At 37.2% G+C, this 21,657-nt stretch overlaps 1 protein-coding gene across 7 annotated transcripts; it reads left to right on the plus strand.

Annotated features, from left to right (window-relative positions):
• The first annotated feature begins 284 nt into the window (after positions 1 to 284).
• LOC147536050 (protein SPIRRIG-like) lies at positions 285 to 18,364 on the plus strand. Of its 7 annotated transcripts, none has more exons than XM_086640188.1 (22): positions 285 to 567; positions 704 to 945; positions 2,156 to 2,225; positions 2,310 to 2,395; positions 3,217 to 3,352; positions 3,427 to 3,483; positions 3,903 to 4,079; positions 4,210 to 4,401; positions 4,521 to 4,586; positions 4,778 to 4,892; positions 5,011 to 5,112; positions 5,191 to 6,179; positions 6,333 to 7,035; positions 7,124 to 7,226; positions 7,314 to 8,428; positions 8,531 to 8,629; positions 8,856 to 10,506; positions 10,641 to 13,679; positions 14,567 to 14,875; positions 15,523 to 15,829; positions 16,264 to 16,410; positions 16,569 to 18,364. In XM_086640188.1, the coding sequence occupies exons 2-22, from the start codon at positions 770 to 772 to the stop codon at positions 17,745 to 17,747; spliced, it is 10,818 nt and encodes a 3,605-aa protein (XP_086496314.1). In that variant the 5' UTR covers positions 285 to 567; positions 704 to 769; the 3' UTR covers positions 17,748 to 18,364. The 7 variants fall into 7 exon arrangements, with proteins under 7 accessions (XP_086496314.1, XP_086496315.1, XP_086496317.1 ...); XM_086640189.1 differs by having other exon boundaries at positions 711 to 945; XM_086640191.1 differs by lacking the exon at positions 8,531 to 8,629.
• The last annotated feature ends 3,293 nt before the right edge of the window (positions 18,365 to 21,657 follow it).

Consider the following 21,657-nt stretch of genomic DNA (forward strand, 5'->3'; position numbering starts at 1 on the left):
GTATTTTATCTGATTCCGTCTGTCACGATCAGCAAAGTGAGGTGGCTCGAATGATTGAGAGAGACTTTATAAACCTTCAATCTATTTACGCGATGGATAAACCGATGTAGACAACCAAGACTCATGCTACACTTTGTAACAGTTGGATACGACCTGTCCATCTCAGCTTGGCAGCTCAGCGTCTAACGTGGATTATAGGTCCGCGTGGATTAAAAGCCAACGTGTAAAATACGTTGACATGGCATAGGAGTCAAAATCAATTGGGGGGGTCCGGTTCCCGGTCCATATCAGAAGAGCGCGAAATCAGGCAAACACAAGAGAAAAAGGAAGAAAGAAAGAAAGAACAAGCCCTTCTTCTTCTTCTTCTTCTCAATTTCAAGTCCGAGTTGTTTTTATTTAATTAGGTTAAAATTCAATTCTAGGGCAAAAAACTTGGACAAGGTCAGCCAAGATTCAAGCTCAGAATAAGAGAAAAATACATCAGATATAGTGAAAGAATACATTCATTCAATCAATCGGGAAATTCATACAAATTCTTCAGATCTTGTTGATTTTGATTTCTTCTGGGTAATCCGATCTACAACCGTCTATTTTAATCGACTGTAATTTTTATAGATTGGATCGGTATTTAGATATACATTTATTCGTTTATAATTCTTGTACTTTTTTTGGGGAGAAACTGAATTTTTGAGTTTCGATCTAGGGTTTAGATGGATTACAAGAGAACGAGTATTGGGTATTAGATGTTTCTTAATTTTATAAGAAAACAATGAAATGGGTTACATTGCTTAAGGATATTAAGGAAAAAGTTGGACTTTCTCCATCTCCTTCAGCTTCATCTTCTCCTCCTTCTGGTGATTCTCCTGCTGCAGCAGCAACAGCTTCACCTTCCTCCAGAAATGACTTTTCAGCATCAACTTCAGCTCCAACATCATTGCCCAATAGGTTTGAGTTTTATTTTCACCATTACTTTTGAATTTTAGTTTCAATTTCTTGTTATTCTTCTCTAACTTTGTAGAAAATTGAAGTAAAGGTGTGATTTTTAAGGGGTTTCTAGATAGTCAGAGTATAAGTTTGTGAAGGTAGATTTATATGCTTCACTAGATAGTCGGATAGTTCAATAGATTTGAAGCAAATATAAAGTATTTGTTAGCTCATGACAATTATTTCTCCTTCTTCTTCAATTTTAAGAGTATGGTTTATGGTCATAGTGCAGAAATGATCCAATGACACTTCGGAAAATTAGTGGTTTTTCGAATTTTGATCGGATCATATTGGTCTAGAGATTAGATATTTATTATGTTACTTAAGAGTTACAATAGTATGTTACTCACGAGTTACGATATATTACGTTTATTTTGATTCTTGAGTTTCTTTAATTTTGAGAAAATTTATGTGTAGAATATCAACCGGGTGTAGAATGAAAAGTTGCTAACTACAGTTCATTTTGACACGTCGGATAAATTCCCTAAATAGTTCATTTTCACCAAAAACCTAAAGCTCAGGATTGTTCACGTTAACTAGCCTCTCGTATAAAATCCATAACTAAATCATTATACCGAGTTCCAATTATCTGGATAGCAAACGAAAATCAGTTTTGTCTTTTTTTGGGTAACTCATCAAATACCTTGGAATAGGGCAGTTAAACCGTCTCAAGCACTGCGAAAGGATATCTCTGGTGCATGAACAGAAAGCTAGGTTCTGTTTCTTAGGTGAAAATGCCTAAAACAACACTGTTTAATCCTTTGTGATATGAGAGACTTCATGAGAAGACAGATTTTAGGTCACTTGTGTGATTAATATGTATAAACTATAAAGAAATCTTCACTATGAGCTCGCCCTCATTATCTTCTTCTTTTTTAAAAGTATCTTATATATAGAAAGCTTCATGTTTTAGTTTGACTTATTATCTTATCATTATTGTTGTTATTTACGTAGTTCTGAATGAGAAAAAAATCCTACATTCATAAAGTAAACACAAATAAGGAAAATGTACAGTTTGTTGTACCATTTTTTGCATGATCAAGTGAAAGAAAAGGAAATTTATGGTTTGATGCGCTAGGAGTTATGGGACGATATCTTACAATTGTTTCTGCTTAAATGTCATCATAAATGTTTGTTGTTTACTTAGACTGTTTGATGTTTGTGAAATCAGGGACAAACATGAATTGGAGTTGGACTTCAAGAGATACTGGGAAGAGTTCCGGTCGTCCAGCTCTGAAAAGGTTTTTATCTTTATGTAATACATCACGTGTATCTAATTACATATCTATCTATGGTTATTGATGTTTTGCAAATTTTTGGTGCAGGAGAAAGAAATGGCCTTGAACATGGCGGTAGATATTTTCTGTAGATTAGCGAGGCATGATGCTAATAGAGCTCAGTTAGTTACAGTGTAGGTTCTCGGATCATCCTTGTTTTGAATTACTTCAAGTTTAACTTTGTAAATGCCTCACTATATCCAGGAAATAATTTATTTTATATTTACTTCTTACGTATATACTACTTGTAGTATTTTGTTGCCCGGATCTGTGAAATAATATTTCTATGTTAGTGAGTAATGTTCCACATTATTTTTTTTTATTTTTGATATTCTCACTCCAGGTGGTAATATCCACGCAACCAGATTTATATATGTAACGAATGAATGCTTGATCCAAAGTAATGTTCATGCTGTAGGCAATACCGCAATAGCCACTGGAATACCATTGGCTTGGGCAATTGGATATGCTTTAAGGCGATAAAAGAATACCATAATCTATATTCCGAAAAAGAAAATGGAATCTTATACGTGTAACATATGTTGGTAAATATGTTCTTGGAAGTAGGCGGGATCTTAAAAACGTAGTAGTCTTTCGACAACCTGTATTTCCACTTTTGTCTGGGTGGGTTATACCACAGCCTAGAGTGGAGATTCTATTTATTTTTGAAAATTCTGGAGTGGAGATTCTAGTATTTTTGGCATGTTTTTGAATCTGACGTTATAGTTAACTTTTATCTTAACGTCAAAAATCCCCGTGGTTATGGATTTTGAGATTTGATATATAAGTGATGAAATACAGATCATATAATCCATTGGAGAAAAGAGTAGGTTTTTTAATCTTTATAGCTGCTCAAAGGACATCTTTTGTTATTGCTGCCTTTGTGGATTTTTTTGAGATCAACTTGCTTATGCATGGAAGTTAGCTGAATGTTGTTAATTGTTGCCATCCACAGATTAGTTGAAGCTCATGTATTTTCTTTCGTTGTGGGAAGAGCCTTTGTCACTGATATTGAGAAGTTGAAAATTACGAGCAAGACAAGATCATTAGAAGTTCTGGAAGTCATAAGCTTTTTTTCAGAAGCAACCAAGGTCTGTTCTTTGACGAATGCATGGTTTTCCTATTTATGAAGCATTATCTGATGTTCGTGAATGCACTTGAACAGGATGGCTTTACACATGGTTCAAATTTATTATATGCTGTGGAGGTCATTGTATCTGGGGTAAGCTACCTTTCTTGGGATTATTCTTACATTTTTGTTGTCCTTTATTAGTTCCTAGGTAAGTTGTAATTGGGCAATGTATTTCATCTCTCCTTTTCATCGTTTATAACTTAGAGAATATATTACTATTTTTATCCTCTTGCAAAATATGCAACGAGCTGCTTGTAGCGTTTCCTTGATTTACTTGTCGATTATTGCATCGGCTATTATTGTTACACGTCATAAATTCTCTGTATTTATGTAATATAGTAAAAGTAAAGGGTTTTAGGTTGTTGAATGCATGAAGTTTTGAGCAACCTAGAATGTTTGACGCGTATTCTCATTTGGTTCACTATGGTAGTTGACCCATGGTGATAACTTACATATAATAAATTGACATTTCCATTATCCAAATTTGAGTATATATTTTATTGGTGCAGCCAACTGACAAGCAATCGCTGCTTGATTCTGGAATTCTATGCTGTCTGATTCATATTCTGAATGCTCTGTTGGTAACTGATTCAACTAGCCAAAGGCAGCTGGCATCTGACGCAGAAAACCCGAATTTATTGGAAAGAGGACATGACGGGCATGGTAGCGGAGTCCGCCGGCTTGAGGTTGCTCTCTCTTTATGACTTCCTAGACTCTCAAGTTCATTTTATATGCCCTCTTAATGGTTTACAGCTCTCGTATCATAGACTAGCTGAAATAAGGATGTTAACTAACTGATTATTCTTGGTTATGCAGGTTGAAGGAAGCATAGTTCATATTATGAAAGCATTGGCAAGCCATCCTTCAGCTGCACAGAGTTTAGTTGAGGATAATACACTTGAATCACTGTTTCAGATGGTCGCGGATGGATCTTTGACTGTTTTTTCTCGATTCAGAGAGGGCCTTGTTCCGTTGCATACTATTCAGCTCTATCGACATGCCATGCAGGTTAAATATACAATTAAGTAAAAAGATCAATTACATGAAAGAATTGATAACTATGCTTGAGAAGAGATAGTATGGACGTCTTGATCAAAATATTTCTTATATATTGTATTATTGTACAGATACTGAGTCTTCTTTTGGTCAATGACAATGGGAGTATCGCAAGATATATACGCAAACATCATCTGGTATGTAATGAAGCTAACTCTATATCTTGAAGTTTTTAACTAACTTCATAGATTGGTTAAAATCCTTTTTTTTTTTCGTGATTCTACGTTTGGTGGAAAACATTGTTATCGACACTTATCGTGTTATTTTAGTAAGCAGCATTGTTGCTTTGTGCTGTTCTTCCCTAGTGACTCGTTGGTACTTTGTCCAGGTAAAAGTTCTTCTAATGGCTGTTAAGGAATTCAGTCCTGAAAGTGGTGATTCTGCGTACACTATGGGCATCGTAGACTTGCTACTTGAATGTGTTGAGTTGTCATATAGGCCTGGTAGGTGTCAATCCATTATCTTCATTTATTGGTTAAATAGTTACCTTTTGGCACAAATTGACAAATCATCTAGTGATATCTTTCCACTGATTTGATAAAATTTCTTTCTGATTTATAGAGGCCAACGGTATCAGCCTCAGGGAGGATATACACAATGCCCATGGCTATCAGTTTCTCATTCAGTTTGCACTTGTACTATCCAGCATGCAGAAAAATCAGGGTATGCATTATTCTAATTTCGATCTTTCTTCAAATGGAGATTCCGATTCAGATGATTCACAAACATCTTATAATGTAGGAGAACAGGTTTCTACAAGTAGAGGAGGAGAGACCTTGCCATCAATTTCTCCATCTTTGTCGAGGTTGCTTGATGTTCTTGTTAATCTCTCACAGACAGGTCCTTCTGAATCAACTGGATTCAGAGTCTCTAAATCTTCTACCAAGGTTTCTGGCATTGCAAGAACAAGTACGTCATCTTCTGATAGGCTTGGTGATGGAAATTGGGAGAAGGAAAATGCGAAAGTCAAAGATCTCGAAGCAATCCAGATGTTGCAGGATATTTTTCTTAAAGCTGATAGCACAAATGTACAAGCTGAAGTACTAAATAGAATGTTTAAGTTATTCTCAAGTCATATTGAGAATTACAGGTTGTGCCAACAACTGAGGACAGTGCCTCTTTTCATCTTAAATATGGCAGGATTTCCTTCTTCTTTACAGGAAACGCTCTTGAAAATTTTATTATATGCTGTAACTGTTGCTAATTGTGTTCCAGAACAAGAGTTACTTTCACTTTGCTGCTTATTACAACAACCAATAACACCCGACTTAAAGCACACAGTTCTTTCTTTCTTTGTGAAGTTATTATCCTTCGATCAGCAGTATAAGAAAGTTCTTCGAGAAGTCGGTGTTCTGGAAGTTCTCTTAGATGACCTGAAGCATCACAAGATTCTTTCTGGTTCGGAGCAGCAGAGTAGAAATTTTGATGAGCTGGAGAAGAAATCGAGTTCAAGCAGTTTCAAGAAACACATAGATAGTGAAAATGCTATTATATCTTCACCCAAGCTCTTGGAATCTGGTTCTGCGAAATTTCCCCTCTTTGAGGTTGATGATACAATTTCTGTTGCATGGGATTGCATGGTTTCCTTACTAAAGAAAGCTGAGGCGAACCAATCATCATTCCGGTTATCTGATGGTGTGAGCATTGTGCTCCCATTTTTGGTATCTGATGTTCATCGTTCAGGTGTTCTTCGGACATTATCATGTTTGATTATTGAAGATGCTACACAGGTTCGTAAGCACATTATAATTTCCTTGCAAATTATTCGATATCTAAGGATCTTTCCAGTTTTTGTCCTGGGATCACAATATACAGTTTTTACTAATCACATGCCCATCTATATCAGCTAATTCTCTCGATTAACGGAATGTAATTTGTAACAGGCTCATTCAGAAGAGTTAGGTGCACTGATCGAACTTCTAAAAAGTGGGATGGTTTCAAGTATATCAGGATCTCAATACAAGCTTAAAAGTGATGCCAAATCTGACACTCTTGGGGCCTTATGGCGCATCTTGGTCGTTAATAATTCAGCACAGAGGGTGTTTGGCGAAGCTACTGGATTTTCTCTTCTATTGACTATTATCCATAGTTTCCAAAGTGATGAACATGCAGATGGTCAATCCTTACTGGCTCATTTGAAGGTGTTCACATATTTATTGCGTGTCGTGACTGCTGGAGTGTGCGGAAATTCTCTAAACCGAGCTAGGCTACACGCTATCATATCATCACAGACATTTCATGATCTCTTGTCTGAGTCTGGTTTGCTATGTGTGGATTGTGAAAAGCAAGTGATCCAGGTCATGGTGGAACTTGCACTTGAGATAGTTCTTCCACCATCCTGTGCATTGACAATTGAGGGTGCCCCATCATCTGATTCAAGTGAACCTGAATCTGCTAATTTTCTTTTGGGTGCTGCCTTAGGTACTTTTAGTCCTAACAAAGAACGGGTTTATAATGCTGGTTCTGTTGGGGTCTTGATTCATTCTTTGTTACAATTCACTCCAAAAGTGCAATTAGAAGTACTAGACTTCATTGAAAAGTTGTCTCATGCTGGCCCTTTCAATCAAGAGAATCTGACTTCTATAGGTGCAGAATGTAGATCCTTTGATTTTTCATACTCTCTGTCATATTTTTATGATATTCTCTAATCGAGTATGTTTTGCTTCTAAACTAGGTTGCGTGGGACTTCTTCTGGAGATCATACACCCGTTTCTTTTTGGTTCATCACCATTACTTGTCCATGCATTGAGAATAGTTGAAGTGCTTGGAGCATACAGGTTGATAATGCATCTCAGTTACTTATATTTGCATATGTTTATTTGATATTTAAGCAAATGGGGACTTAAAGCGTGCTTCTGCTACAGGTTGTCGTCATCAGAGCTCCGTGTTCTCCTTAGATGTATTTTACAAATTAGGCTGCTCAACCCAGGTCATGTTCTTGTTGATATGATGGAGAGATTAGTTCAAATGGAAGATATGGCCTCAGAGAATGTTTCACTGGCACCTTACTTGGAGATGGATATGAGCAAGCTTGGACATGCCTCTGTCCAAGTATCTTTAGGAGAAAGATCATGGCCTCCTGCTGCTGGTTATTCTTTTGTGTGTTGGTTTCAGTACCGGAATCTCTTAAGATCTCAAGGGACAGAATCAGAACAGGCAGCAAAAACCACTCCTAAGCGGAGGAACACATCTAGTAAGCAACAACGAAGGGGTCAAATGCTTAGAATCTTTTCAGTTGGTGCAGCAGATGATGGAAACACATTCATTGCGGAACTTTATCTCGACGATAATGGTATTCTAACTCTTGCTACCAGCAACTCATCTTCCTTGTCGTTTTCTGGGTTAGAACTTGAAGAGGGGAGGTGGCATCACCTTGCCGTTGTTCATAGTAAACCTAGTGCTTTAGCTGGGCTTTTCCAAGCCAGTGTAGCATATGTTTATCTTAATGGAAAGCTGAAACACACAGGCAAGCTAGGATATTCACCATCACCCATAGGAAAATCACTGCAGGTAACTATTGGGACACCATCTTCTTGTGCGAAAGATAGTGAGCTATTCTGGAGACTTCGTTCTTGTCACCTATTTGAGGAGGTGCTAACATCAGGTAGCATTTGCTTCATGTACATACTTGGTAGAGGATATAGAGGGCTCTTCCAAGATACAAATCTTCTCCGATTTGTTCCCGACCAGGCTTGTGGTGGGGGTAGTATGGCCATCTTAGATTCTTTAGATGCTGAGTTACCTTTGGGATCTAATATTCAAAGAGCTGATAGTTCTGGCAAACAAGTTACAACAAAATCAGATGGCAGCGAGATTGTTTGGGATTTAGAAAGACTTGGTAACCTATCATTGCAGCTCTGTGGAAAGAAGCTTATATTTGCGTTTGATGGAACATCACCAGAAGCTGTTCGAGCATCTGGCACTTCATCAATACTTAATCTAGTTGATCCAATGTCTGCTGCTGCTTCTCCTATTGGTGGTCCGTACCTTAATATCCACTTCTCTTTGCTTTTCTCTTTAGTTTTGGTTGTTGTGTATTTCGTCGTAGAGCGACTTAGAGGCTGCATTTATTTTATTTTAGGGAAAAAAGCCAAAACTCCCTATGCCAAATTTTCTTTTGTCAAAAAAGGATCGAAATATCCTTCTTTAGGCTTCAGCTCCCCATCTAAGGTTCTCACAGGTATGCATAGAGTATTTGCACACGTTCTCACACAATAATAAAGTTTGCAGAGGTTTCATAGGGAGCCCAAGCCTAAAATCTATTGACATGTCTGTTTAACCAAGACCAACAGGAAATTGGGTCTGTTTGTTTGTTTTATTTCTCTATTCCAAGTCTCCTGTTTATTTTTAGTTGTATTGAATAGAGAGTGGAATTTCTTCAATTAAAGCTTATATTGGATATGCAGGGATACCGCGGTATGGCCGTCTTCATGGGGATATTTATATCTGCAATCAGCATGTTATTGGGGATAGCCTTCGAACGATTGGTGGGATGGCTGTTGTCCTGGCTCTTGTTGAAGCCTCAGAAACAAGAGATATGCTTCATATGACCCTGGCATTACTTTCTTGTGCACTTCATCAGAGTCCACTTAATGTACAAGATATGCAAGCATACCGAGGATATCATTTACTTGCTCTCTTCCTGCACCGTAAAATGTCATTGTTCGACATGCAATCTCTTGAGATCTTTTTCAAGATTGCTGCATGTGAGGCTTCTGTTTCTGGACCTCCGAGAAGTCAGGAAATTCAAACAATAGCTTCTCCGGTTGGTCTCTCTCGGGATGTCTTCTACGAGGATCTTAGTTTTTCTAAATTGCCTGACGAGCTTTCCTCAGTTGGATCTCATGGGGATATGGATGACTTCTCTTTACAGAAAGATTCTCTTAGTCATATATCGGAGCTTGAAAACAATGCTATGCCTGCAGATGCGTCTAACTGTATTGTTCTGTCAAACTCGGATATGGTTGAACATGTTTTGTTAGACTGGACGCTGTGGGTTCTAGCACCTGTTTCAATTCAAATTGCACTGCTTGGGTTTCTTGAACGTTTGGTATCCATGCATTGGTACAGAAATCATAACCTTACAGTCCTAAGGCGAATCAACCTCGTCCAACATTTATTGGTAACTTTGCAAAGGGGTGATGTGGAAGTTCCTGTTTTGGAGAAGCTGGTTGTATTGCTAGGGTTCATTCTAAAAGACGGCTTTTTGGTTTCTGAACTAGAACAAGTAGTCAGATTTGTTGTTATGACGTTTGATCCACCTAAAGCATCACCAAGCCGTCAAATTCTACGAGAACCTATGGGGAAGCATGTTATTGTGCGGAATTTGCTGCTCGAAATGCTTATTGACTTACAGATGACAATAAATTCAGAAGAGTTTGTCGAGCAGTGGCATAAGCTTGTTTCTTACAAGTTGATATCATTTTTTCTTGATGAAGCTGTGCATCCAACTAGTATGAGATGGATTATGACTCTTCTTGGCATCTGTCTGGCCTCATCTCCTACTTTTGCACTTAAATTTCGTAGTAGTGGGGGTTATCAAGGTTTGAATCATATCCTTCCAAGTTTCTACGACTCACCAGAAATCTACTACATTCTCTTCTGTTTAATATTTGGGAATCCTGTTTATCCAAGATTACCTGAAGTTAGAATGCTGGACTTCCACGCTCTCATGCCAAGTGATGGAAACTGTGGAGAATTGAAGTTTATTGAGTTGTTGGAATCTGTGATTGCTATGGCGAAATCTACATTTGATGGGCTAACAATGCAGTCAATGCTTGCCCATCAAACTGGCAACCTTTCGCAGGTTGCTACTAGTCTTGCAGCGGAACTTGTAGAAGGGGCAACAGATATGACTGGACAGCTTCAGGGTGAAGCCCTAATGCATAAGACATATGCTGCACGACTTATGGGTGGAGAAGCAGCTGCTCCTTCTGCAGCAAATGCTGTCCTTAAGTTTATGGTTGATCTGGCCAAAACATGCCCTCCTTTCTCAGCTTTATGCAGAAGAGTGGAATTTCTCGAAAGCTGTGTGGACTTATATTTTTCTTGTGCAAGGTTTGAACTTCGAACGTTTCTTTTGGTAGTATTATACATTAATGGATTCTCACTTTCATAGTATCTAGTATCTACTGACATCTTGCACTGGTGTATAGCTTGTTTTTCTGAGTAGATTGTTGTGTGTCTCGTAGGGCTGCTTGTGCCGTGAAGATGGCCAGAGATCTCTCAGTAAGAACCGAAGAAAAGAACTTAAATGATCGTGATGATACCCACAGTTCTCATAATACAATCTCCAGCTTACCTCATGATCAGGAACAGTCTAGTAAGACGTCCGCAAGTATTCGAAGCTTTCCTCAAGTACAGGTAAGTACAAGTTCTGAAGATATGGTTGGGCCTCAAAATGATCTGGTTGGTGATAAGTTGGAGGAGAAATCCACTGTGTCCCAGATGGAATCTACTAAGCGGTTCTTAGGAGCTGATGGCCGTTCTGTTAAGTGTTTTAGTGGTGAAAGTCTTGACATGGCTAAAATTGGTGATGCATCTACTACTAATTTTAATGGGATACCAGATTCTGGTCATGTATCACTAGATTCTACATCTTTAAGTTCTCCCATTTTTTCTGAGAAATCTACTTCTAGGATTCCACTCTCTCCTGCCCCTTCTCCAATAATTGCTTTGACATCTTGGCTTGGTAGCACAGGTAAAAAAGAAGTGAAATATCAAGCAGTTACTACTTCTTCCTTAAAATCTGCTTCATCTGTGAATGATTATGATGCGTCTCAGGATCTAAAGTCTATTTCACAAGGATCATCTACTGCAAACACATATTTTGCTGTTAATCCAAAGCTTTTGCTTGAAATTGATGATTCTGGTTATGGTGGGGGTCCATGTTCCGCAGGAGCTACAGCGGTTTTAGATTTCCTGGCAGAGGTTCTTGCTGATATTGTTTCAGAGCAAGTGAAAGCATCTCAAGTTATTGAGGGCGTTTTGGAAACTGTTCCTTTGCATGTTGATGTTGACTCTGTGTTAGTCTTCCAAGGTCTGTGTCTAAGTAAATTGATGAACTTCCTCGAAAGGCGTCTTTTGCGTGATGACGAGGAAGATGAGAAAAGGCTAGATAAGAGTCGTTGGTCTCTGAATTTGGATCATTTATGCTGGATGATTGTGGATCACGTATATATGGGTGCATTTCTTAAGCCGGCAGCTGTTTTAGGAACCCTCGACTTTTTGTTATCCATGTTGCAATTGGCTAATAAGGATGGCCGGATCGAAGAAGCAGCACCTGCTGGAAAAGGTCTTCTATCAATGAGTAGAGGAAGTAGGCAACTTGATACGTATATACATGCCCTTCTGAGAAACACAAATCGCATGATAATGTACTGTTTCCTACCATCATTTCTAATCACTATTGGAGAGGACAACCTTCTTTCATGCTTAGGCTTGGAAACGGAGCCTAAGAAGAGCTTATTCACAGAGACTAGCGACACAGATTCAAACATAGACGTCTGCACTCTCTTGCAGTTATTGGTCGCTAACAAACGAATTATATTTTGTCCTAGCAATATAGATACTGATCTGAATTGTTGTCTTTGTATAAATTTAATTACTCTTCTTCGTGACAAAAGGCAAACTGCACAGAACATGGCGGGGGATGTTATCAAGTATCTATTAGTGCATCGAAGAGCTGCTTTAGAGGAACTGCTTGTATCTAAAGCGAACCAAGGGCAGCAGTTGGATACCCTGCATCGTGGTTTTGACAAACTATTGACAGGAAATTTACCCGTCTTCTTTGAATGGTTTCATAGTGCCGAACATAAGATCAACAAAGTGTTGGAGAATTGTGCTGCTATTATGTGGGTGCAGTATATTGCTGGATCATCAAAGTTTCCTGGGGTGAGGATAAAAGGTATGGAGGATCGTCGAAGAAAAGAAATGTCCAGAAAGTCAAATGCCACCTCAAAATTAGATGCAAGACACTGGGAACAGATAATTGAACGAAGATCTGCACTTGAGTTGGTTCGTGATGCAATGTCAACTGAGTTGAGAGTAATCCGTCAGGATAAATATGGATGGGTCTTGCATGCTGAAAGTGAGTGGCCAACCCATCTCCAACAACTTGTACATGAAAGAGGAATTTTCCCTATGCAAAAACCTACCTCTACTGAAGAACCTGAATGGCTGCTCTGCCCTATTGAAGGGCCGTATAGAATGCGCAAAAAGCTTGAACGAGCTAAACTAAAAATTGATACAATTCAGAAAGTTCTTGATGGATGGTTAAAGATGGGGGAAGCCGAGCTGTCAAAACTCAAAAATGAAAATAGTTTGGATTCTTCTGAAACTGATACCGACTCATTTTTTCATCTTTTATCTCATGGGACAAAAAAGAAGTCCTTCGATGGTGATTATGATGAGTCCTTTTTCAAAGATGCAGATAACGTTAATGAAGGAGATACCTCCTCCACTAGGATGGGGTGGAACGATGACAGGGATAGCAGTATAAATGAAGCAAGTCTTCATTCTGCTCTTGAGTTTGGCGGAAAGTCAAGTGCAGTTTCTGTTCCAATAACGGACAGCATAAATACAAAATCTGAAGTAGCTTCTCCAAAGCAATCTTCTTCTGTGAAAGCTGTTGAAGATGAAGAGGAAGATGATAAGTTGAATAAGGAGATGAATGATAATGGGGAGTTTCTAATTAGACCATATCTGGAACCTCTTGAAAAGATTAGATTCAGATACAATTGTGAGCGTGTTGTAGGCCTTGATAAGCATGATGGCATATTTCTCATTGGGGAGCTTCGTTTATATATTATTGAGAATTTTTACATTGATGAATCTGGATGCATATGTGAAAAGGAATGTGAAGACGAGCTCTCTGTCATTGATCAGGCGTTGGGTGTGATGAAAGATGTTGTTGTTAGTACTGAGTTGGAATCAAAGTCACCTTCCTCGGGTGCAATAGTTAAAGCTTTGCTCGGGGGAAGAGCATGGGCATACACTGGTGGAGCATGGGGAAAGGAAAAAGTATGTAGTAGAGGCAATTTGCCTCATCCTTGGCGTATGTGGAAGCTTGATAGCATTCATGAAATTTTGAAGCGAGATTACCAGCTCCGACCTGTTGCCATCGAGATATTTAGTATGGATGGATGTAACGATCTTCTGGTTTTCCACAAAAAAGAAAGAGAGGAGGTATTCAAGACTTTGCTTGCCATGAATCTGCCAAGAAATAGCTTGTACGCTTCACAACTCTCTCTCTCTCTCTCTCTCTCTCTCTCTCTCTCTCTCTCTCTCTCTCTCTATATATATATATATATATATATATATATATATATATATATATACATACATACATACACACACACACACACACACACACATGTACATAGATACTATCGAGGCGCCCTTCCGAGCATCCTGAATTTGCAATAAACTTACTCTCGGTAGGGATTACTTCAAACTTATGCTAGGATTATCTTCATAATGACAAATCCTCGTGGTTGCTGACAGTTATGAATAATTACCATGTTGGCCCGTCATTATTTATTTTAGATTTCCTTTTTTGAATATCTGAACGAATATGTTAATAAAATGAAAATTTAAGTGGACCCTTGTTTTAGTTTTTATATTAATATATCAAGTTGCATAACTTTAGAAGATGAAATGATCTTTCTAATCTCACTTTCATATTTGGGTAGCCGTATTAGCTTTAGAAGAGGACATAAGACAAAAATTCGAGTACTCTATATACTTTTCATAGTTGGGTAGACAAAAGTTCATTACTTTTTATTATTTGTTCTGGGAACAATCTCTTTGTTTGACTTGCTCTCAATCGTCACTAAGCAGAGCGGTTTCTGCATCGATTTGGTTAAGTGGCACGAGACACAAAATTGATTAGTGAGGTTGTGCCAAACCCCTTATTTTTTTTTAAAATCTTGACTGCAAATATGAAAATTCGTTTACTTCTGTTGCCGTACATTATATGTTCAACTTTTTTTAGCTTCACTCTATTTGATGTCCATCAGGATAACTAGTTTGAGATTCTTACACACTACACTTCTAGTGATACTTTAGTGTTTGGCCGAAGATTGGTATTCTATATATTAATATACTCCTTGGACAGGTTGGACACTACTATTTCTGGATCATCAAAACCAGAAGGAAATGAAGGTAGCCGACTTTTCAAGATTATGGCTAAGTCCTTCTCCAAACGGTGGCAAAATGGCGAGATTAGCAACTTTCAGTATCTCATGCACCTTAACACTCTGGCTGGAAGGGGGTATAGTGATCTTACTCAATATCCAGTATATCCATGGGTGCTTGCAGATTATGAAAGTGAAATATTGGATTTAAGTGATCCGAATACGTTTCGTAAGCTTGACAAACCAATGGGATGCCAAACAGCAGAGGGAGAGGAAGAATTCAAGAAAAGGTTGGTTATAATTTGTTACACCTGATTGTTACTATTCCTGTATAATTCTTTCCAGTGCCGTACATGAGATACGACAATTAGTATGGCAGAGGAGAAGACGAATGACATACTGTTGATAGAGAGTGAAAACTCTGATCTTCTCCTTCTCTTCTGTGCTTCGATTTCTCTCTTTCCTTTTTCCAAGTGAAGAGAAAAGAAAAGACTGAAAAAATGCTAGGTCTTCTTTAAAGTTTTATTTTGCATTGAATCTTCTTTAAAGTTTAAACCAGCCAGGGCTTATAATAACATGTTAGGTTTCTTTTCAAAAGGTAACACAATAGAGTTAAAAGCGAAAAACAAGGTCTCATACATATGTACATGTCTGCTTGTGTGTGCATGTCTTTGTATGCTTCTCTGTGCATAAAAGAAAAAAAATATAAGTGTGTCCCCGTATAGGGTATTTTTCGAGATTCCAAATGTGAACACCTTGTGCCGATAACGTATAGCTGTGGACGCCACATAGTTCTATTAAATTCTATTCAATATTTTGCTCCTACTGTTAAATTTACATGTGAAAACTTCAAAATCGGATATAATGTCACCTCTGCTTTGCTTAGGCCAACTCTCTATACATACGATATTTCAAGTCCTGCTAATTTTTTTTTCAGATACGAGAGCTGGGACGATCCAGAGGTTCCCAAGTTTCACTATGGTTCACATTATTCTAGTGCTGGAATTGTACTGTTCTATCTGCTGCGTCTTCCACCATTTAGTACAGAGAACCAGAAGCTACAAGGTGGTCAATTTGACCATGCAGATCGTCTTTTCAATAGCGTAAGAGATACATGGTTAAGTGCAGCTGGAAAGGGTAACACATCTGATGTGAAAGAACTAATTCCAGAGTTCTTCTACATGCCTGAGTTTCTGGAAAATCGGTTTAATCTGGACTTGGGAGAAAAGCAATCTGGAGAAAAGGTCTATGATCTAAACTATCTTACTCCATAGATTGATTAGTCCCTATATACTATATTTGTTCTTCCCCTAAACAGAACAACTATGGTTTGTATCTGTTTGGTCTGTTTATACGATATTTGTGGTCTGTCTTCTTAACTTCAGGTCTGGCTTTCCTGAATGATCTGACTCAAATTGACTTCTGAATGTTTTTTTATGTATGACTCGTCTGAATGGCTGTCTCGGTCTAATTTTGGGTCCATTTAAGTCAAATATAAATGCATACAAGTACTCGAAGTATTCAAGTAAATTATAAATTGATATATACATAGATTTGTGTATATACTACATTAATCTATAAATTGATTGTCTTCTAACTAATCATTCTTCTCAATCTTCCAAATTTTATATTGCATGTCAAATATCATAACTAAAGATAAATTACCTTCTTTTTTCAGGTTGACAATGCCATTTTGCCTCCTTGGGCTAAAGGAAGTGCAAGAGAGTTCATTAGAAAGCATCGTGAAGCGCTGGAGTCGGAATATGTTTCACAAAATTTGCATCACTGGATAGACCTTATATTCGGATATAAACAAAGGGGCAAGGTGGGTACAAATTTCTTTATACTTCTTTTCAACTCATATTCTTTAATTTGATTCTAAACTTTGATAGCCAACACAAAAAAAATCTCGATTTTTTTACTCGGAATCGAAGCATTAGATTCAATCCATGGATTTCTAATGCAACCTTTCCCTTTTCACAGGCAGCTGAAGAAGCTACAAATGTTTTCTATCATTATACGTATGAAGGAAGTGTAGATATAGATTCCATTTCTGAACCTGCAATGAAAGCTTCAATTTTGGCACAGATCAACCACTTCGGCCAAACCCCGAAACAACTATTCCTTAAACCCCATGTAAAACGACAGTCTGACAGGAAAACCCCTCATCATCCACTCAAACACTGTAGCCATCTAGTCCCTCATGAAATCCGTAAAACCTCATCTTCAATATCTGAAATCATCACTTTTCATGATAAGATACTCCTTTCTGGACCAAACCAGTTACTTAAACCCAGAACATATAACAAATACATTTCATGGGGTTTCCCTGACCGTAGTTTGAGATTTATAAGCTATGATCAAGATAAGCTTCTCTCAACCCATGAATGTCTTCATGGAGGTAACCAAATCCAGTGTGCTGGAGTTAGTCATGATGGTCAAACCCTTGTTACCGGAGCTGATGATGGTGTTATATGTGTCTGGCAAATATTCGAGGACATACCTCGAAATTTCCGTCATCTAAATTTGCAGCGTGCTCTTTGTGCTCACACAGCCAAGATCACATGTCTTCATGTTAGTCAACCTTACATGCTCATCGTGACGGGCTCAGAAGATTGCACAGTAATTTTCTGGGATCTCAGCAGTTTGATCTTTGTGAAGCTTCTTCCCGAATTTCCAGCACCGATTTCTGCAATTTACATTAATGATTTGACTGGAGAAATCATTATAGCAGCAGGGATTTTGCTTTCTGTCTGGAGCATCAATGGTGATTGCCTAGCTATCGTGAATACTTCTCAACTTCCATCTGATTTTATTCTCTCGGTGACAAGTGCAACTTTCTCGGATTGGTTAGATACAAATTGGTATGTTACTGGACATCAAAGTGGAGCTTTGAAGGTATGGCAAATGGCTCATCATTCTGATGAGGCCAGTAGAAGTAGCAAGTCGACAACCACTTCTGGATCAGGATTAGGAACAAGCAGTGAACAACCCGAATACAGATTGATCCTTCAGAAGGTATTGAAGTCGCATAAGCATCCTGTCACTGCCCTTCACTTGACAAACAACCTGAAGCAGTTACTGAGTGGTGATTCTTCCGGACACCTTCTCTCGTGGACTCTGCCGGATGAGAGCTTGAGGGGTTCAGCTAATCAAGGGTAATAATGGCCCTGGAAAAAGAATGATATGACCAGTTGATGATAATTTCAGCCAGCTCTATTCTCTCTGAAACCTTCTTGCATTTCTTTTATTGGTGTATTTGCCAAGGATAAAGAACCGATCGAACTTGTGTGCAAAAGATACATCAAGAAAGGTTGGTGTTATCAGAGAAAACAGGATCCAGGAGTCGAAAAACTCCCCATAAGCTGTAGATGTCGGGGGGGAGAAACTAATTGGTAAAGTATGTTGATCAATTTATTGAGCAGGGTTTGAGCTGGTTTTCCTGCAAATTCTGCAGCTTGTAAATCGGGGAGAGCACTGATGAGATGGGAGAAAATTATTTATTTTTGGATTTGTACCGTTTCGTGGTGGTATCTAGAGGTTTTTCGAAGTGTAAATAGGTGGTGGGGTTGTGATTATTATTTCTTGTACTAAAACTTCTTGTATAGACTATAGTGCTTGAGTTTGCCGCGGAAGGGCGAATTCAGAATGGAGAAATCCATAATAGTGAGACTTGAATAATGGTTGATTTCCTTGGCTATTCTTTTTCATTGTTTTGAATGGTTATGGTACAATTTAGGTACTTTTATTATTAAAGAAATGTACAATGTTTATTTGAATTTGCTTTTATTCAGTTTCATGTTCTTAATTCTATTGGCTGGCCCAAGTATTCTGTACCATTTCAACAACAAAAAAAAAAAGTATTCTGTACCAACAGACATCCATGAGTTGCCCTCAAGTCCACATTGCCTCTACCATTAGTGGGATTGCTTTTAATAACTTTGGGCAGTTCTTATCAATTTTTCATTTGTATTTTGAGGAACCCAAATAATATGGAAGAAGGCTAAAGGTCAACTAAGAGCATCTTCTATGTAACACTCAACTTTAGAAACTTTGAGTGTCACATACGATTTTTAGAGTATTTCTTAAAAACCATCTCCAATGCAACACTCATGTTGCATCTTTGAGCTTCAACCAATAGAAAATCAAGTCTTTATATATTTTCAAAATAACTAATTACTTTCTTACAAATTAACTATGTTACTCAAGTAAATAAAACAAGTTTAGAATTTTGAATTGAGGACATAAAAGAATTGAATATTTCTATATTCGCTACTTAAGAATGAGATTCTCAATTAGAACTTGAAACGGAGATTTTTTTTTGCATTGGAGATGTTCTAAATATAATATTTGACCGGTTGCAAGTTGCTTTCTGGCGTTATTGCATTTACTAGCATACCCTAATGAGGGAACAATAGGAATCGTCGCAGGGACAAAAATCCCGAATAAGCCCTCAAATTTTATCGGTACAAAAATGTAAATGTTGGAAACTAAAAGACTTTAATTTCTGAATGATATGGAAAAATTACTTTTGCACACACAAAGAGGATTTAAGAAGATTAAATTTGAATTTGATTACTACTTTTAACTTGATTAAAAATAAACTACAAAGATTAGTCTATTTGTAGACCAAAATTTTACCCACTAACTATGATCACCACTTGTTCAACAAAAAAAAAAAAAACTATGATCACCACTAACATGATCGATCTAACTTATCCTTAGACCCTACAAACTTATCCATTAACCTTACTAGCTTATCCATTAATACCGTTAACTTATCACTAAATTGACCCACTAATTTCTTAACTACTAACATCAGTCCACTTTATCAAATACTAATTTAACGAATAAATAAATAGAATTTTGAGTTTACAATTTTAACACCCACCCTTAAAATCAAACAGTATAACGTCCATCATGATTTTCAACTTGAAAATTAAAAGGACTTTCAATGACTAAATAAAAATATTAGTCATTTGTTCTTCAACTTAAAAAACTTCATACCAATCTAGTTTTTCATCGTACTCTTTCACAACTAATTTGTCTGCTTGATCATCATCTGATTTGTACTTGGTTTTAAAAAATCATTTCACCCTAATTGACTTCTTTTCTGCGAGAAAAGAATTTGACTCCCGTGTATCAGTTTTTTCAATTGAACGAATTTCATCGTCCACGGATGAAAACCACCCACATTTTTTAATACGTCTTTAACAGTGATAAGATCGGTAAAATCACAATATGCAAAGGATACAAAGCTTGCAAAATCCTCGTTAGACCCATCATTATCATTGCTTACAACATAGTTATTAAACCTTGGCGACGTAACTTGAATACGAGTTGAACTGGAACAAAATTCTAGATTTGAATTATCATGATTATTAGGGGAAATATGTGTAATCTCAATTACTTTTCTTTTTTGCTGAAATTATTGTCTTATCATCAATATCAATTTCTATTTGATGATTTTCTTTAACAGGACAATCCCAAACTCTATTTTCTACCGAATAATCATCTTCACAATTCTGCAAGCTAATAAAAAAGTTTCTCCTCTTCAACATCATCTTGAGCAAACTTAACATGCTCAAAATGTTTCTTGGAAACTTTACATTCTGATTTATAATGACCTAGTTTTTTGCAACGAAAACATCTAACTTTAGATTTGTCATACTTTCCAATTTTTTGGGTTTCTTACCACGGCTTCCTTCACCACTAAAACAACCATTATCAAACAGTCATTCTGCTTTGAAAAACTTAGTCTATAGACTCCGCAACAGCTCTCTGGTTCATCCTATGCTCATGGGAACATAATGAACTCATTAAACCTTCAACTGACATAGTTGAGAGCTCATTTCCTTCCTCAATTGCAGCAAAAACATAGTCAAAACGACCTGTCAATGATCTCTTAATCTTCTCAATAATACGTAAATCTTTTAATTGTTCACCGTTAACCCGCAATTGATTAACAATAGATTGAACTCTAGAAAAATCGTCAGAAATATTTTCAGAACTAATCATATGAAGAGATTCGAATTCACCTCGCAAAGTTTGCAACCTTACAATTTTTTACTTTCTCATCACCCTTGTAGGATCTTTGCAACAAATGTCACACTTTTTTAGTGGTTTTAGCTTTCGAGATTTTCTCGAAAACAATCTCATCAACAGCTTGATAGAGAAAAAACATCTTCTTATCCTTCTTTATGTTTTCTCACAAACTATCTTTTTTGGACCTGAGAGAGAGCTTCATGTGCTACCCGATAAACTGGTTCTACATACGCATACCCAAATTTAACAACCTCCCAAATTTCTTAAAAGACAAATAATGCTTACATTTAGATACCCAATCAACTGGTTAACCCGGTCAACTGGTTAAAAATAACGTTTCATGTGCAAAATAAAGCGTCCTTGGAAGCCAAATTCCTTTTTTGGACCTCAGAGAAAGTCTTTTAAATTCCAAATTATAAGGGAAAATTACTTTTGCACAAACAAAGAAGAATTAAGAAGATTAAACTTGAATTTTATTACTACTTTTAACTCGATTAAAAATAAACTTACAAAGACGAGTCTTATTTATAGGCCAAATTCTACCCACTAACTCTGACCACTACTAACATGATCTCACTAACTTATCTATTAACCCTACTAACTTATCCATTAACTTACCACTAAATAGACCTACTAATTTCTTAACTAGTAACATTAATCCACCTCATCTAATGAATGAATAAATAAATAGAATTTTGAGTTTAAAATGTAAACAGTATAATGGTAGTGATGATGGCGAAGAAAACACAAATGGAGATAGAGATAGATTTGGTGTTTCTCCAAAAAGAAAAAGGACGGGGGAGTTTCAAAATGAACGGACGGACTCCCAAATAATTCTCTTTCCACAACAATAGAATTAGTGTCCTTATGAAAAATGAAGTTTTTGTCCATTTGCAATTTACTAAATGCAAAGCCTCATAATTGTGATATAGAGTACAGTTGTGATGCTCTGCCCGGCCAATATCCCCACTGAATCCCAGTCGGATTATCCCGTCAGGATAGTTGCGGCACAAATTTTTCTATAAGT

The sequence above is a fragment of the Eschscholzia californica genome, unplaced genomic scaffold, assembly GCF_041429995.1.
Source record: "Eschscholzia californica isolate CP2 unplaced genomic scaffold, dmEscCali1.0.p SCAF_5, whole genome shotgun sequence".
NCBI lineage: Eukaryota > Viridiplantae > Streptophyta > Magnoliopsida > Ranunculales > Papaveraceae > Eschscholzia > Eschscholzia californica.

What these genes read in the sequence shown, in the direction of transcription:
- LOC147536050 (XM_086640186.1), top strand. Translation starts at nt 770, where the DNA reads ATGAAATGGGTTACATTGCTTAAGGATATTAAGGAAAAAGTTGGACTT. An exon ending in AGAGCTCAGTTAGTTACAGT is followed by an intron (nt 2,396 to 3,216) that starts GTAGGTTCTCGG and finishes TGCCATCCACAG; the next exon opens with ATTAGTTGAAGCTCATGTAT. An exon ending in GAGGAAGAATTCAAGAAAAG is followed by an intron (nt 14,876 to 15,522) that starts GTTGGTTATAAT and finishes TTTTTTTTTCAG; the next exon opens with ATACGAGAGCTGGGACGATC.